The sequence below is a fragment of the Geospiza fortis genome, unplaced genomic scaffold (genome assembly GCF_000277835.1).
Source record: "Geospiza fortis unplaced genomic scaffold, GeoFor_1.0 scaffold112, whole genome shotgun sequence".
Lineage (NCBI taxonomy): Eukaryota > Metazoa > Chordata > Aves > Passeriformes > Thraupidae > Geospiza > Geospiza fortis.
Window position 1 is genome coordinate 22,483,148 of NW_005054298.1, and position 18,887 is coordinate 22,502,034.

The following is an 18,887-nucleotide window of genomic DNA, read 5'->3' on the forward strand; positions in this document are numbered from 1 at the left end:
ACACTTCTCTTACTCATTCAAAATAAACCATACTAAATCTCATTACAGTCCAGCTTTGTGTACAGACCGTAAGCAGCACAATTGCAGCTAATGAGTACTCATTCTCAGATCATTCACTTCAAGAATAAAAATTCTAATAAAGCACTTTTCAGCTTTTTTTTTGATTTGCAGATCCACGAGATATTGCCAGCAGTGGCAAAGGGCTTTATAGCCAAGGCAAAAAGGCTCAGGGGGGGTTTAGAACACAGTTCTGTAACTGCTGGTTATAGGTTACCCAGCAGTATTTCACTGATTCAGCTGAGGTGCAAATAAATGATTGCAATTGTCCTGAATTAGCCCAAGCACACAACACGGATGTTTATCCTGGCCTTCTTTCAGGCCAGCTATTTTGTAGGCTACAAAAGCACAGATGTTATCTGTGCATCATAACTCTGGAGTGACGTGGGCACTGCTTGATCTTCATAAAACCTGCTAGTTCAAAGTTAGCCTTTCAAAAATACCAGAACAAAATTGAACCCTCAGAAGAAGTTCATATTGGATCAACATTTTCTGTCATGTTTTGATACAATACTAGGTAGTCTAGGATGGGATTTACAATACCATAGAATCAAGGACTTGAAACATAACAGATGCAAGACCATGATTGTTTTCCTAGAGAGTTGCTCAAGTGAGACCATCTCCTTTAACTTTAGGTAGTCCCAGCCTCAGACAACTCTCTCCGTTGCAAGGATGCAACTAGGTATGAAAACATAGAGGGAATTCAGCCTAAGAACGAATAAAATTTAAAAAAAAAAAAAAAGCTATTGCTGTTTTTACCACAGAAGAAATCAAAACCAGTGGTATCAAAACCAGTCACACTAGAACAGCTAAAAAAAAAAAAAGAGTATGGAGTAAGCAATGAGGGTTGGGAATCAAGAATGTATTGTGGGAGACAACTTAATCCACTGTACCTGCAGGAAATGGTCACCTTTTAGGGATAGTGGATCTGAAAAACTCACTCCACTCACAGAAAACCAACCACTTTGGAAATCATGTTTCTAGCAGAATCCACAGGAATAAATACAGTGTCATGTTAACAGCATTTGACTTCACAAATGAAATTACATATGCTGGTCAACAGTCAGAATCACAGAAGGTTTTAGGAGCAAGTCACATACGCCTTTAAAATCACTACTCCTTGCATATATGTATTCAGGAAATGTGCGTCTATGCTGTGACCAGCTGCAGCCTTTAACAGAAACTGGATGTAGTAGTTCTTTCCAAATCTAAGCAGCTTTGTAAGAGAAAAGAGAGGTCAGAGAGAAGGCTGGCTTCTTCAGTCTGCAGCACTGCCTGACTAATTGCAAAGCTTTATGGACTGTGAAAACTGAGTCATTTCATTGTCAGCTGTAACTTTGTAAGTGATGTGCTCAATTTCTGTTTAGCTTCCCTTAACCACAGAAGAGTGCAATTTTCTCTCCATTTAGTCACAACTGCTCAGTTTTCCCCATCTCCCTAGTAAAATGAAAGGATTTACTTTGTATGAAGTTCTGACTGCCTCTATAGAGCCTCTTTATGAAGCCTTGTTTTAAAAGTTCCACAAATTGCATTGGTGACCTCAAGTATGAAATTAAATTGTATGGGAAGGAAGCAAAGAAAAAAAAGCAATCCAAATACCTGCTGTTGCCCAAGAAGGTGTACAGAACTCTGTCACTGTGCAGTCTGTGGGTCAAGCTTAGCCCACTTGCCCTTTAGCTGGTTGGGTAGTTGGTTATTTGCCTTCCTTTTGGAAGTCTTCGAATGTCTGGAGGGGGGTTTTGACAAAAATAAACCTTTCATGTTAGATACAATACAGTAGTACTGGAGGACTCGCTATCAGAGTAGGTCTTACACCTTTTTTGCAGTCTTATTTGTCAAATAGTCTCCAGTAAATGGCAGCAGAAATAATTGCATCTGTTTTGTTCTAGCCCTCCTCCAGAGATTGTACCAGGAGTAAGCCAGATCAGAGAGAAAACACAAACAAAATGGAACAGTACTAAATGGGTTCACTCCTAAAGGATTATTTTGACATCTTACAGGAAAAATTCTGTCAGGCACAATTTTGATAAATCTGAGGTTATGTTTCTCTTTTAGATATATGAAGTGAATGCCTATTTTTATTATAGCTTCCACTGGTAACTATGTAATTTCAGTATTTAGGCATTTGCATTTTTCTAACTCTATATAATTAGCAAGACAATAGGCCTTTTTTTCTCCTATCCAGATATTTTGACTTCACTCTGTTGTGGAGGTGGAGCAGAACCTGGGAGTTACATGTGGGAGGGCAATAGGAGCTCTGAGGTTTTGACCCATAGCTCTGAGAAACTGTGGAGGCTTCAGTGGGCAACAGCTAAATTAGAGAATGAAGTTTTTAAAGAAATGTCTGTAAAAACTGATCAGCAATCAAGGACCCCTGCACAAGGAGTTGGCAGGAGCTGAAGAGGAAAGTCATTATTTGTGCAGTCAGCTATATACAATTGCTTTCTAAGCAGAGATCTGAATAGAACACGTATAAGGTGAATAGCCACAGAAAGTAACTTTTAGGAAATTTTAGAAGTCTCAGATGTCAGATGTCTAAGCTTAAAAAAATACAGAATATACAGATTTAATTGCAGTTTAGTAGTTAGCTTCATAAAATGTTATCTTTAATCTCCTTTCCAGGGTCCTTAGATATAATTCTTAATTGGACACATATGTGAGGAATGTATAAACATGTTCATTTAAAGCTCTGATGGGGAATCTCAGTATTTTATTGTATTATTCAGAGACACCTGTAAAAACACTGCTGCTGTTCTTACTGGTACCATAGGCAAATTATGGTTTGTGCACATATTTGTGCACAACTCTTCAATTTGCAATCATTTCTAGTACAACTTCCTATGGGCACAGCAATTCACCTACTCACAGTAAACTGGAAGATCAGCATTTATTCTAAACCATCAACAGCATTGGTACATGCCAGAAATGGAAAGAAAAATTGAGTATGAACCTGAAAATTAAATCTATGCCTATTATCTATATGATATGAATGGAAATACCTTTCTAACAGCAAAATAATATGACTGGATACAAAAGTTCTTTAAATTGCTAATGTTAAGTAGCTTAACATCTAGACTTACTGAAAATTTGAAATTTTTCACATTATGTTTAATTAGATACATGTTTATAAGCTACAAAGTTATAATTATAAATTGTTTATCTGACTGCTTAGGTGCAGAAACACACTTTGCTTTCAAAAGCAAAAGAAGCTGTTCACAATTTATAATGAAACTATTCTTAGGTAATTATAGCAGTAATGAAATGCATATCAATCAACAGGTACATTATCATATACCTTCCATTTTCTGTTTAGAGCATTTCTGAAATCAACTTCAATGTTACTTAAAGTCCCCTTAGAAATGCATGTCATTTTTTTTACTTTTAAGAGCTTATGACTTTATAGGAAAGTTTTCATATTACAAGAAAGTAAAAATAGGTAACATTACAAGTAAAAACTGCTTGAACTATATACCCATTTGTTCCTGATGTAGTTAGCAATAAGTGAAAATCTGTCTTGCTACTTTTTACCATAGGTATGCACCTGTAATTCTGTCTCTTCTCCTCTTTTTGTTTATTCATTACTCACAAATTTATAAATTTTTGTATCATAATATGTTCTGTTTTGGTAATCTCTTCTGTTAAGCTTTACTAAACTACCACAGTTGAGGCAAACAGACCACAGAAACAAGGGCAATAAGCAAACATGGAACACAGTATAAAATAAATTGTAAACAGTGATTTTTTCTTTTTCCAAGCGGCTTGGAAAAAGAAAGACCTCTGTCATATCTGGAAACCGTTCTAACTGCTGTTCCACCAGTATCCATGGACCTAATGAAGGAATGACTGTTCTCTAAATAAAATTACCCATTCTAGTCTGTTTTAGAGCTAACTAGGCTGCTAGTTTGGATTTTATTCAATGCCTTTAAAAGAATTCTGTCTTCTGATAATTCAGCAGGTGCACAGGAAGCCATTTTTCTACTTTCTTTGACACCAAGCCAAATTTCCCCAAATCAGTCACTAAGGCCCCTTTTTGTCTCAACAAAATGTGTGTGCATGCAATTTGCCACTGCAGCATTGCAGGATCAACAAACTGGGCGAACATGTCCATCCTTTTTAGTACCTAAAACCGTTTAGACTCTCCTTCCTGCAGAAATCAGGGTTTCTTAATGTTGAATGTTGAGGGAAAGAAAGGGAACAAGGTAAGGAAAGAAGCTTATGACTGTTTTCCAAATCCCTTCTGCCATACAAGTTAGCACAAATTAGTTTTAACCAGTGATGGCAATAACACATTCTCATTTTAAAGCAGTAAAAATTTTATAAAGTAGTCTATACTAACCACACATGAATTTCCAGTCCCCAAGTTCCTGGAACCTTGGACTTGAACTTTTCTCATTCAGACATTTTTCTGGCCAATTAGAGACAGTTCTAGCAAATACATATATTTATGAAAACCAAGCTAATTACTCACTACTGAATTCAAAGCTCAGAAAGGCAGCCCACCCCAAATACTATGTCCAGCAGTGTTGAGGATAGCAGAACCTAATTGCAAAGGTGTCTAAGATGTCTACTTGCAAAATAAAAAAAGACGGCGGGGGGCATGTCTGGCTGTTTTGCACTGGCATTGAGTGAAGTGGCAAAAAGACAAAACAGACCTTAAACAGCACACAATTGCACACACCGAGGAACAATCCAGAGTAAAGTCAAGTCTGTATGCAGATTAAGGAGAATACCAAACACTGCAAGGCCAGTAAGCATAAAGACCTCTGCTTTAAACCTGGTTCTCTGCATTCCAAATCAAAATGCTTTCAAAAAGCAGCTTTTCTTTCTGAGCTCCCTAGCATGCTCTATCAGCAGCGGAAGACAAACTCTCCTAGGCAGCAAATCATCTGGATCTATTGACACCAAAACACATTTAAGCTGGAGGTTTATTTACTGTCTAAAGAAAGATTCAATCCAATAGAGAAAAAGTGTTTGTGGGAGAAAAGGTATAACTGGTGGCATTTAAAGAGGCTGAGAAGGAGCCCCTTGGCTGGGCTGTGACAAGGTGTTTTTTGAAGTGGAAGATATACAACACTCCCCCTTCAGTCAGGCAGCTGGATTTCCTGCAGCGGCTTGAATGGCTTTTGCTTTTATTCTTCTGCATAGCAGAGAATTATAAAAGCCACACTATTATATGAGTTATTGAGCTGCTCCTTGTTACTTGTTTTTGCTTTCTCCATGAACTACAAAACATGAGAAGCTTGCAGTTTGTCTACTGAAAATATCTCAATTCAAAAACCAGAAGCTACAGTCAAGACAAATTTACAAGACTCTTTCACACATCTTGTTTCACTGAGCTTGTGTTTTATACATTCAGGCATCAATAAAATCAGCACCAATGCTAAGGATCAAGTTATGAAATTCAAATATCTTCTCTGACAGATAATGTCCTTGGTTGCAGCACTGCTGCAATTCCAGTGTAAGGAAAACAGAGTGGGATTTTTACTTGCCATATGAAAGTAAGAGCTTGGCTGTAAAGCACCATAAACCAAATAAATGTTATACGTAATTTTAATTTTATTCCAAACATCCCAGCCTTTATTGCAACACTTAGGTTAGCAAGATCTATGAAAGCCTATAGAATAGAAAACCTATAAAAAGCCCTTTCATTCAAGCTTCTACAGTGGACAGCTTTTCTTATTGGGCATTCAAATAAGGATTTTCATTTAGCTTTAAGTGCATTCAACTCACCTATCTTCTAGAATAGCCTCTATTACATAAAAATGAATGAAAAAAGCCAACAAGCCAACAACAAAACTACTCCAAGACATACAAGGTTAAACGGACTTCTGCTGCCAAATTTTTAATTAAAAGTCTATTATGAAAAAAGATGTAATGCTAACAGAAAATTAAAGCTGATTTTAAATAAGGGTCTATTGTACAGTTAAATCCAATGTTCTTTCAGAAATAATGACCTGCTTGCAAAAAGATAATCAGCACTCTTTACTTGCAAAAATACCGTAAAACTGCGTTGAAATCACATGAACATTATGTAGGTCTGTGGACTCCATCAGCACGAACAGATTCAGCTTCATAATTCAAACCATGAAGTCCTGACTTCAGTGTAAATATACTACTGCACACTACTTTAAAAGCTCAATAATTTGTCATCATATGTAGTTACATTAACAGTTCCTATCTCTAAGATAAAACAATTCTCCAGACTGTTTATAAAAGAATTCTTCCCAAGTCAGATTATCTGGCAGTTCCACTTATCTGTCCCTCTTCCCCTACCATATACAAACCTGCTTCTACTTTGATATCTGCCCACAAAAAAATGAATCTTTTTCCTTAATGATTGATGCTTATAGTCTAAAGTGAGCCCATATATCCACTCCGGAAATTTCAATTCTTTGAAATTTCCCCATATAATGTTCATAATATCGACTAGTCAGTGATTTCCAATTGACTAGTGAGTAATTAAAATGAAACCATTGGTAAGTCTGAAAAACAGCCAGCTGAGCACATATCCAATAGTATAACCTGTTTTCCTTTTAAATACACATATTTTAGCATCATCCTGTCGCAACATTCATGAGGTTGCCTGTGAAAGGTGCGTCGCTTCCAAACAGGTAAGTTCCATTTTATATTGATACACCACAAATTCCAAATATCATCTTAACTACTCCTAAAAAGGCATAAACCTTATTTCCTGCAGGTGTTGTACTGTGTCACCAATGTTTAGTTATTTGCATTAGTTTGTTTAATGGTACCATTCCAGAGGCAGTTGAAAGGAAACACTTTAACCCAAGAGTCTAGTGGTAACAGAGAACTTACAGAGCAAAAGCAGCAGCTAAGACCCTACACAAATGCAAATCTACACAAATTGATGGAGGTCTTTGGTAGCAGAAACTCAGAGGCAAAATGTGTGACATCATCAAATAACCAAAATATTTACTGTGCTGTGTACACTTTGGAGATTTTATGGGGACATTTTTCCCAAAATGTGTTAAACAGAGTGATGATAGGATTTAGAGCAAATATTCAAACGCATATCACAGAGAAGTTATGATAACTCCCTGGCCACAGCTGAAAAGTGACTTTCCAATCAAGCAAACCAATTTCTCCATAAAGAAAGCAGATGATGGAAATCCCCTTCCCCTCAGCCACTTTGAGTCTCTACCCAATGCACAAGGGAAACAGGCAGTGCCATAGCTGACACATCTAATCCTCCACACTTAAATAACCTGTTTACCTTCAACAGTTGAGGCACTATTTAGCATCTGTGGAATACCTTTAGAAACCCAGGATTACAAATCTTCCCAGCAAAAATAACAGTGCCATTTCTTTGCTTCAACAAGTGTAACATGCATTTATTTGTAACATCCTGACATCAGCTTTCAGATCAAAAACCTGGCAAATACTGAAAAGGAGATGTTGACATTTGAGGGGTTTAGAATGCACAAGTTTGATAGAGTTTACTCTGACAGGTTGCAGATGTTTATTTACCGATCATTTGCACTGAAATGAAAATTGCATTTGAGAGCAGTGAATTAGACACAGCAGGTACACAGTGATCCCCTCAAATACTCCTTGAAATAGTTTCTAGCATTATTGAACACCAAAATAATTGACAAAAACCAGACAGAGCAGCTTCCTAATAACTAAGCACCTTTTAATATTGACTTCTTTACCTTCAGTCTTAAAGAGAAAATATTAGTTCTTCCTGTGGAATTGCAATAATATACTTACCCATACATACTGACAATAATGATGAAACAGCTCCAGAAATGCTGATTCTCAGGATAACATTTACAAAATCATATCAGAGATATGGAAGTGCTAACTTGGAAGGACTTACCTGCATTTCAATTTAGATAATAACTCTCACTTATTATACATCTTTTAAATGAGATGACTGAACCTAATAGAGAGTCTGACATTAATCTAAGTACCATCGTAAAGCAGAACGATGTACTGTATTGTGGGAGCAAATACTGTTCACAGCTTAAAGATAACTCTCCCGTTTGCTAATTAGACATTTTAACAAACAGAAGAAAATTATCTTTCCCAAGGAACCGAACAAAAGCCAAGGAGACAAGCTACTCACATTCCTTTGAGCCGTTGCCACATTTTCTCTGCATGTCCTCCTATTTGGTACTGTACAGAGGCGCTTTCCAGTTCCCGAGTTGTTTCTGTCGCTCGAGCCCCCATCGTTATTGTCCTACAGCGATACAGTTACAGTCAGGCTCAGCAGCAAGTAAAAGCAGTCCTTAGTCCACTACAAATTTCAGAAGATCCACGCATGTTAGACAGTAGCTGCTGTCATAGCAAAACACATCAGAATTACAACAGCTGAGGGACGATCCTGCCTGAATCGCTATTCACTTTGACAGACAAATCCACTCTTCCCCCCCCAAGCACAGAGCAAGTACACACAGCTCCTCTGACCTCACAAGTCTAATCCATACGGGAGAGCCAGCTACTTATACTACTGACTGCTCAAGCTCCTTTCTCATGCACTTTTTCTGCTGTAGGAATACACACAGAAGCACAAAAGAGTCCTTAAAATGGACTATAATTCATTGCCATGCAGGATAAATGCGAATGGCTTTAACAATCCAGAAGGAAAGAAAGGCTGGTTTCTGCTTTGCAGGTTGGAGAAACAGGCTGCAATAGGAAAGCAGATGGTAGATGCCAGTATCAGCCACATCACCCTACAAAAAGAGTGTATGTTCAAATGCCAGAGCTTTCCTCTCCTTAGCTGATCCTGAGTTGTTTCTTATTGAATAAATATCTACCAGCCTGTCAATAAAAATATGACTGCACAAATGCTAAGTCAGTAGCAAAGACACGTCTAAATCCCTGCAGAAGAGAAATCAGCGAGCGCTACAGGTTGTTTTTGAAGGAATATGCTGTAATGATGACTGTTCACCTTCTCCTAGCAACTCCACTCAGTAGGTAACTGTCAATTTTACTGGTGGAAAATGCAGCAGCTGCAAGACAGCCCGCTCTGCGAATCCTCCGGGACAGCAGCATGTGTGTGTCAAAATCTGATGCTGAACTCTGTGTCTCTGCCAGCAACAAAACAATTAAGTGCATACAGACAGTAAAAGGGTTGAGGATTAATCAGTACATGAGCCATGCGGCAGATTGCCTGCTCTGCCTTCCAAGTGCTAACCTGAGAACCTATCCATATAGCCAAAGTCAGGGCTGGGAGAGGGCAAAGGAGGGCATTTCCTTGCTGCTTGCTCAGCCACAGACTTGAGTTTACAGAGCGCTTCTCCACTCTGAAAAGAGCACCTGTCTTGGCTGGTGAGTAAAAAAAATCTTCATTTCTGAAGCAGCAGCCAAATAATCAAATATACCCCAGACTTCTCAGTGATCATGTTTGTTTCAATCAGACTAAGGGCAGCGCAAGAAGCCAGGCAAGAGGAGTGTGCCAAGAGGGAGTAAATGTGTCAGCTTTGTCAGCTACTGGTGCCACTGCCAGTTGGGAAAAGGAGCTTTGGGTCCACATTGGAAAAGCAAGGATGAGAGCCCTCAGATGGTGACTGGAAGGAGCCTAAGGGCTAGGGAGGAATATTTTAGTATGGTTTTAACTAAACAGCTTTATCTGTGTTAAATTCTGCAATGGAGTGAGGTAATGAGCATTCCTGTCTGATGCAATTGGCAGAAATGGATATTACTACTAAGTACTCAGGTTCTCACAGAAAAATAAAAAAGCGGCTCACAGCTTTGAAATAATCTGAACATTTCAGAATTTCCTAATCAATTTTGTTTCTCTATGGCAACTTTTATGTACATTATAGAGATAAATTAAACCCTATGAGAGCTATAAACCAGTTTGAGTTGCATCTTTTGCATGCCGATTTCAGGTGGATAATTAAACAGTACATTTCATTTGCTTCCATGGATTTAAGACTTATACAATTTTAAACTGCTATTAGATTCCAGACTTTCACCAAATTCTTCCAGACTCAGACATTTAAGAGTCAGTCCCACAAAATTTACTAATAATTTCTGAAAAGGAGTCACTGGATGAGCGAAATCACTTACAATTTTCAAACATTAAGACAAAATTAAGAAATACAAATATGTATTTTCAACAACTGTGAGGCATTTATTTGGTCAAATCCAGCAGTAGTACCTTTGAACAGCTTAAAACCTTCCGAAGCTTCTACTCCTGTTTTGCATGGAGTCCAACCAAAGTTTGTAAGAAAGAGCATAAATATCCTTCCATGGAATAATTAATAAGAACATCTCACACTAATCTGGACTCTTCCCTGCCTTTTAACTGCCAAATATCTGAAGAAAAGCAAAGAAATTAAGTATTTATAGAAACCACATAAACCTCCAGGGACAGCGTGGAATTTTAAGGGCCTCAAAAAGTATTTCCAGCTCTTGTTGTCCAATTCTACAATGAAAAAAAAAGTGGTGTTCGCAAGCTGTTCTCTCCCTCAGAAGGAATTCAGTAGTTGAAGACACATTGCTTTGATTCACTGGACAGCACTATAATGAGAAGGCAATATCCTCCAGGAAGGAAGGTGCACACTGCCCAAACAGTATCCCTGTAAATGGAGATACACCTGCTGATGTCACCAGAACTCCACAAAGGAAAACTGTAAAACCTCTGCTCCCTGAAAGACCCTTCCACCACAACAATAGAAATTCCAAGAGCAGAAGCGCCCAGCATGGCCTAAGCAAAAGACAAACACAGTAGCCTTTGCTCCAAAGGTGTCCTGAGAATCAATAGAGCAAACCGCCAGAGAAGACACTAAATAATGAAATTGTATCTCTGAAAGTTAAAGAACAAGAAACAAAAAACCAGATAAGGCATTTGAAAACCAAGAAATTTACCAGACCATGTCCTGTAGCTCCCTAGGGAGAGAGAAACAAACCATCTAAAGCAAAAGAGCAACTTTTAAGTTATCTGGAAAACATGAGTAAAAAGCACTCATAGAAATACTGGGAAAGGAGACACCTTTCCACCCTTTAGCTTCTGTGAATAAGGCCCAGAGAATGAAGTAGCTGAGCCTACATCCTTCCTCTGGCTCAGTGCAGGGCACACGAGGCTGAGAATGCGAGGGCCAAGGCACTGCTTCCCCAGCTCCTGCAGCTACAGCCAGCCCTGCCTGCCCAGACACGCTGACCCCTGTCCTGCAGCACAAGCAGGTCAAAAGATACAGAATACTAAACTGTGAGCAGCTACCTTAGGAAGCAAGGCCAATCAAGAGGGCTAGTATCTGAAATGAAAAATTACTCTTCACAGTTTTCTTCTTTCCACTTCCTGTTCTTGAGCCAGTTTTCTGTTCTTGCCCTAAGTCATAATTTAAGCAAGTTGTTGTTACAGTCCATCTTCCTCCTTAAAAAAAAAATCTTTTCTGCACTTTGTCCACAGTTTTTTCCTGTTATTTTTAGATTTCAGCTTAAATTTCCATACTAAAGTCAACACACACTTCTATTAGCCAATATGGAGATACATTAAAACAGGAATAATTAACTTCTTCACCCTTAATTATGGTGATAAGAAAACTCTCCCAGTGACATATAATCCTCAGATAAGAAGCTACACTTAATGAAAATTTAAACTTAGATTTTTTTTTATCTAGATGTAATTCACTCCAGTAGTAATATCAATGCAAATAAATAATTTGAAAATATATGCACCAGTGAAGAAATCAGATTGTCTTTTTAATATTGACTGCTGGCAGACCTTTACAGTTATGCTAAAATCAAACAGTTGCAATGAAAAAAAACTTACCTTGAAACTGGGAAAATCCTGCAGCTCCACCAGTTAATTAGCTATAAGAAAAGGAAAGGGATTATGCAGGTTTTGATGAGGAGAATAAGAGCTTTAAAATAAAGACATTCTGCGCTCCTGAAGGGAAATTAAATACGTTGTTTGCTGTTTTGTTTGAAATTAATCTTCAAAACATCTAATACATGACACATGGAAAATAAGAAAGTATCAAGAGACCTGCAGGGTGACTTGTCAAACTAATACCCATGCCTCCAAACGTGACAACACAAACCTCCCTGCAGTGGAACCGCAGGAGAGCTGTGGACCAATTAAGGAATCTGAAAACATAAGGGGCAAAAACAAAACAAAACAAATCCTCAAAAAGACAAGATAGGTTTATTGTAATTAGTGACAGCAGGTATTAGATTTGCATGCTGTATGTCTTGGCCCTGCTCTGCCAAGCACTAATACACATTTAATTTTAAGCAGGTAAAGCATTGCATGTATTTGCTGGGTAAGACAGGGTTCAACAGCACTGTAAATAACAGTTAAACCACTGAAGAACTGCCTGCCAGTGGACTCGAGTGCTACAGGGTGCTTTGTGAACAGAACCTAAGATAGCAGAGACATCTCATCACTCCAATTCCACCCTTGCAGAAAAGGAATGGTTTGCTAGTCAGTGTTCTCCTTTTGCCCTCCCCATTGTCAATTATATTTTCATTTGTGATATACAATCCTCTTTTGCACAAGCAGAGTTTCCCACTTGCTTGCAATGTCCAAATATCTGAATTATTATTCAATAGGAAGCACAGCAGAGGAAGAAGAAATATTTGGTCTTATTAAAGTTCATTGACTTTATTTAAATACATAGGTCTCCAGCAATCTGTCAATGGAAAAATATTGATGTTACAGTAATCCTGGACTATTGGATTCTCCACAGAATATATTAACAAAATTAGTACAGTTACATAATTGAGGAATAGCAACTCTATAAAGTAATGCATATGGTCTACTCAGTGTATTGGCATTGACTCAATTAAGTAGGCAAAAGAGCTGGGTTTGATATATTAACAGTACTTACTTAGATGACCTATATAAGGAGACCAAACAGGAAACATTTTCCCCTTTATTTTTACTTTAGTATTTTTTGCAAAATCTGATTTACTGTATTTCAGGCTTGTTTATATAATTACTAAAATGTGTATATTCATTTATGTGTCCTTCAAGTATCAACTTTAAGTTTAGCAAGGAGAAAAAGAACCTTCTATTTGTTTGTTATGTGCACATCCTATCATATTGGTAATGAACATGGTGTCAGATTTATCAAAGCTTTTAGGCAATTAAAAATGAAAACAAATACCCACAAATGCTTGCAAGCAAATTAGCTAAAAAGCTCAGGGCACAAATAGATATATATCTGCAAGTCTACCTATGACACATTAGGACCTTATCACATTTGATTGTTCTATACTGCCCCTTACTAGAAGCAACCAGCACCAAGAGCCTGTCACAACTGTGTGGGTGTTCACAGACCAATTCAGTGCCAGGTAAAATCAGGTTTATTAAGGGAGATGTCTGAATCTGCACCCAGCTGGACCTCACTGCAGTCCATAGAATTTAGATGTTCAGGCACCCTGTTCAACACATCTATCTTTAAGTTTACTTTGAATATGACCTTACACTCAATTTAGAATCATAGAATCATTCACTTAATTCAGTGAACCAAACAATCTGACAAATTCAAGATGAAGAGAGAGCAAAAAATGAGTAATTGCCAAGATACATAATACATGAGAGATGTGTTATGGATCATCTAAAAAAAAAGAACTGCAGATAAAAACTTGCTACTGCACCCTAGGCAGAAAAAACAGAATGAGATAAACAGAGTGTGTCTTGAGCAGCTAGATCTGAAAAGAAGCTTTAGAACCAAAGTTTCAAAACAGACAGCAGTCAATCAAGAAGAAACCAAATGTTCAGTAGAAAGTGTATTGCATGCAGTGAATGAAATGAAACAACAGTAGTTCTTGACCTGCTTTGTAAGACATGCTCAGTTGGCATCTACATCTTTCTCCAGGTATGTTTAAACTGCTCAGCAGAAATTCACTGGTAATTTGAGCTAAAAGATAACTGTTTCACACACAGGGGGAAAAAACAGATGTAGAATGAGCAAAGAATGGTCGGTATAAACCAGTTTTGAGATTTTATTCAGTCTTACTTCCCTTTGAAAGTGACTCTTTTATAACTTCTTAGTATTTAATTGCAGTACTTCAGAAAAGAAAAGATTACTTTAGAGAGCTATGACAATTGGAATACATTTTCTGAAAACAGCAATTGCACATAGCTCACACAGAGGGCAATCAGCACAGCTGAAGAAAATAAAGATTACAGATTTTTTTAAGGTTTAGCAACTTTTAACTTCTTTATTTGCAATGAATTGGCTGGTACTGAAAAGCATCAATTGAAATTGAGGAGTAACATTCATGAAACAAACAGTAGCTTTTAAGAACTCCTTAGGAAACAACTTGGATACAAAAGTAATGTGCTAATTTTTGCAAAGAGAGGAGACTGATCTTGAACAGCCATCAGCATTGAAATAAGAGGGACTGAAATCACCACAATCACAAGGGTGATAATGTACTTCATAATAACATGAGATTGATACCTAGCAATGTCAGAAAGGCAAGACTGGCCCCATAGTGAAAAACAAACCTATTGCCTATTTCATCACAATTTGGATGTATTCAATTAGTCCTCTAGGAGGTGGTACACTTTTGATAATCATGTACAGAAGATGTAGTGGTAAGGTAAAAAAGTCATTTGAACACAAAAGCTGTGGTTAACTGTGAAAAAATCTAACTGCCAAGTTATTGGTACTTGCATGTAACTAGAAAAGAAAGAATATGGAATACCAAACAATAGGAAATGGTAAATCTAGATATGACAAAGTATTTGTATATCCACTGGACTACACCAGCTATAAAGAAAATAACTAATTCATGATGGAAAGATGTGTAGATAAAGAACAACATGGAGTCATTTCAGCTAATCATTGTCTAAAAGATGTTTTTTTAGCAAGCATTTTGAGCCACTCCACAAAGAAAACAAGAAAATAATTTCCTTTTGCTAAACACTAGTGACACAAGGACCACAGCAACAAGAAAATGTTTCTTGATATTTATAAAATATTATAACAGCAGATGCCAGCAGAGAAAAAAAGTATTTTCATCTCAAACTAAAGAGATAAACTTGGGAAGCTACCCTGACTATAGCTATTTTTACTGTACAGAAACTTTCCATTAGTAGCTGTCCCAAAGAGGTGAAATCAAATCATCCCACCCCACACAGGATTCCTTCAAAACCTTAACTGCAGATCTGAGCTTTCAGGACAGAATGGCAGAGTTTCACTCTCTTTGACACAAAGCCACATCATAGCCTCAAGTATTGCCTTGATTTTTGGTGCAGTTCTGTATGTGTTGGAATATGCACAATAATACCTGATTCAGAGTTAGTCTGTTCAAACCTCCACACTTCAGGGAATTGCTACAGAATCTGAGATCTAAGGGCAGCTGAAAAGGCTTTTTTCTGAATTTTAGCCTTAATATTCTGAATTTTAGCCTTAATTTCAGCAAGATGTTTTCCATCTTTTAAACATCTTAAACATTGAGTGCAGTATTAAACTGATGGGGAAAACTGGCAGCACAATTTTTTTTCTTTTTTCATTTTGCATACCAAAAACCTTCCCAGTACCTAAATTACATATTACATATTGATCCTCAAATTTGGTAAACATTGATTGGTCCCTGTGGCCTATCTTAAACTGAAATCTGTTTATCATTGCAGTATTAGAAGATAGGTCTATTCCTAAACACTGATCAGTCATTACAGGGTTTAAAATCTGTCTGAATCATTGCTGCATTATTCATAGAATTTTAGAAATTATGCTTTCCTATAGTTATACAACAAAAGTTTTCAGTGAAAGACTGCATTTCATAGAGAAAATAATTTTGCAAAAACATTAGATATATTCAAAAAGTTTGAATTGCATTCTGTGAAGATAGAAGTATACTAGTGATGTAACTGAAGCTAAACAATGCAGTTTCGTGAAAAAAATTATTGGCTATGGGGATTTTTAGGAGGAAGCCTAAACCTCTCAAATTACAAAGTGATCCTTTTCTGTCAACAGTACAGGTATTTTAAAATTACATAGCTCAGGAGTGAGACTGTCACTGGGACAGCTGCAAGCAGTTTACGAGTCCTCATGATATTTCAAAAGGCAGGGGTCTGACAGGGCTCTGTTTGGTGACACAGGACCCTGAGCAGCAATGCTTTCCAGCACCTCCCACTTGGGTAAAGTGTTATTCCTTCTCCCATTTCCCGACCAGTAAAGGAGTTCTCCACAAACCCACTCACAGAAGAGCACGTAGTACAAAGTAAAAAGTCACAGTGCCAACTCACTCTCACGGAAAGTGAGACCACTTCTGGGCTCAAAATGTAAGCTGCAGCAGAGCACAAAATAGAGCAGGTAAAGAAACATCCCCTCTGCAGATGTCCAGTGCTAAAATCTTGCTCAAGCGCTGTGCAAATGTTGTGTTCAGAGTAAAACTTCCTCACCATGAACTTTGCTGTGCTATGGCATCTTTCCAAACCAGTTAAAACTTGACCAAGTTGTATGACTAATGAGTTCTGAAGAAGAAAGAGCTTCTGGGGCTAGAGAGGCTGATTGCTCAAGAGAGTTGCTAAAATTAAAAGAGGTTTACACAATTTTTATATACGCAAGAACATTTTTTTAATATCACTTTCCCTGTCTCTTGGAAGTCTTGATAAAGAAGACCAGAGAAATTGAGCAGTAGGGGATAACGTAATTTCTAAGACAGTTCTAATATATACTCACCTTGTATAAAAAGCAGCTAGAAGTTAACTGAGAACTTTGTACCTGATGTTCTGAATTTCATAACCAGCTTCTTGGTGTGGGAAGCTATATTAAACCATGAGGCAAACAGAAGAAAAATAGATAAACAAGAAGAAATGTAGGTTATCCAAGTGCTATGACAAGTACACAAGACAAAAAAGTAGCAGTGCAAGTATAAGAACAGAATAAGACAAAGATTTCATCTTATACTTGTCTTTAGATGTCAGACCAACATTGTTTCTGCTTTTCTAAGAGTGTGAAACACTATTCATGTACCATCTCTGAGATCAAAGATTAATTGCATTAGGAAACCTAACAAACATTTTTCTGGCATCAGCAACATGCTGCTTGATATTTTTTCACACCAGAAAGCACCACTATGTCTAATTTTTTTACAAAATAATAGTTCACATCACATAAAGACCTTTTCATAATGGGAAGTCTGGAGAGAGAAGGATACAACAGTAAGATAAAGGCTGTCTTTGTACTTCCTTACTTCAGCATTACACACCAGTGAATCCTCACCTGTCAATACCCCACAGAAAAAAGAGACTAAAGCTCCATAGGTGCAACCTAGACAACCAGGGTTGCTGCAAGAATGGCAACCTATTCCCCTTGCCTTACTGACTGGTCTCAGCCAAGAAATTCTCATAGTATTGGATGGTTACTAGCACTGGTGAAAGAAAAGCGCACACAGAGGTGAAGATATGATCTGGAAAAGTGGAAAAGAAGGGATGGTAAAGATTCCCAAGTAACTTCTGTGGAAAGCATTTAAAAATAATAGAAAAGAGTACTTTACTTTTCCATGTAATGGCTTGTCCTGAGGGTTTCCAAGCCCCTAAGCTTCCCAGCACAAACTGTGGGAGTGAAGCAATATTTGCTGGAGAGAGATGAAGGGAAGGAATCCCTTAATTTGGACATAAGCAAATCCATGAGATTGGAGTCATCCAAAGGTGCTGAAGGAGCCAGACAAGGTCCTTGTGAGGCTCTCTATCATCTTTGAAATACTGAGGGAACTGGAGAGCCCATAGCAGAGGAGGCTCAGGGGAGCCCTTACTGCTCCCCAGCTACAGCTACGGGCACCTCACAAAGGAGAGAGACAACATGGAGGCAGATAATCCTCAAAGGTGTGCATTTACAAGACAAGAGGTAATAGGCAAGTAGAAACATGAGAAATTCCAGCATCTGGGGGAACAATTTACCACTGGAAAATCCAATATTTTGAAAAGAATTTTCATTATGAGCAATTAAGTACTGGGGCTGTGGAATTGCCATTCTATGAGTGTTCAAGGCTCAGCTGGACACATCCCCAAGTACCTTTATCATGTCTGACTACAAGACCTCCAGAGCTCCCTTGCAGTTAAAACTGAGGCTCTAGGATTCCAACATACAGCAAAGCATTGCCACTGTGGAGAAAGCTTACTCCAGTGAATTAGGACTTTTCATTTCCAATTACTTGAAATTTGAACACTTCACATTGTTTCCAGCAGCAGGATATAGACAATACAATTTACCTGCAGAATTCATTGCTGCAGGATGCAATTGATTTAATTATGTTATTAAGATTTTTAGCAGATTAAGTAATAAAATAATTCCAACCATTATTAATGTGACATAGGATACAAATAAAAAGGCTAGCAATTCTCGGGCTGTAGTCAGACCATAAGCATATCACCAGATAGAACAAAAGCAATATTATCTTGTTACAATAATACAAAACAATACACAATATTATCAGAGACAGAAATTTGAATTATTTAACTATTTTCTTACAGGTTATATACGAGTTTTAATATTATAGCATTTAAAGAACTATTTTTTGTATTTGATTTTTCAGGATAAGTAACAGACAATACTGCACATCAGTAATTATTTCTCTGCCTTTCCCTTTACTCATTCCTCCATAATATAAAACAACCACTAAGACAGTATGCAAAAGACTGATAAAATATTGAATATTTTACTACTTACAAATTATTGTTGAAACGTGTCTACTAAATCGATGTTTTTGTATGCAGAGGCACTGCAAAATAGATTTAAAATTTAATATTCAATAACCCAAAATATTCAGCCCAAACAAAGGCTGAAAACATTAAAAGGCAAGAGCCTGGAAGAATTATCTGCTTTGTTTTAAAAACACAATTAAAATGAAGAGACGTTAGCAAATTTAATCTGCTATAGCTGACATCATTCCTGGGC

At 37.5% G+C, this 18,887-nt stretch overlaps 1 protein-coding gene across 1 annotated transcript in view; it reads right to left on the reverse strand.

Annotated features, from left to right (window-relative positions):
• The window catches only part of PDE1A (phosphodiesterase 1A), a 157,035-nt gene extending 140,335 nt beyond the window's left edge, over positions 1–16,700 (reverse strand). Inside the window, exons 1-3 of the mRNA XM_031056685.1 lie at positions 16,671–16,700; positions 11,801–11,841; positions 8,147–8,260 (exon numbers count right to left, since the gene is read on the reverse strand). Coding sequence (XP_030912545.1) covers positions 8,147–8,250 — 104 coding nt within the window. The 5' untranslated portion in view covers positions 8,251–8,260; positions 11,801–11,841; positions 16,671–16,700. The remainder of the gene's footprint in view (positions 1–8,146; positions 8,261–11,800; positions 11,842–16,670) is intronic.
• Positions 16,701–18,887: the final 2,187 nt, after the last annotated feature.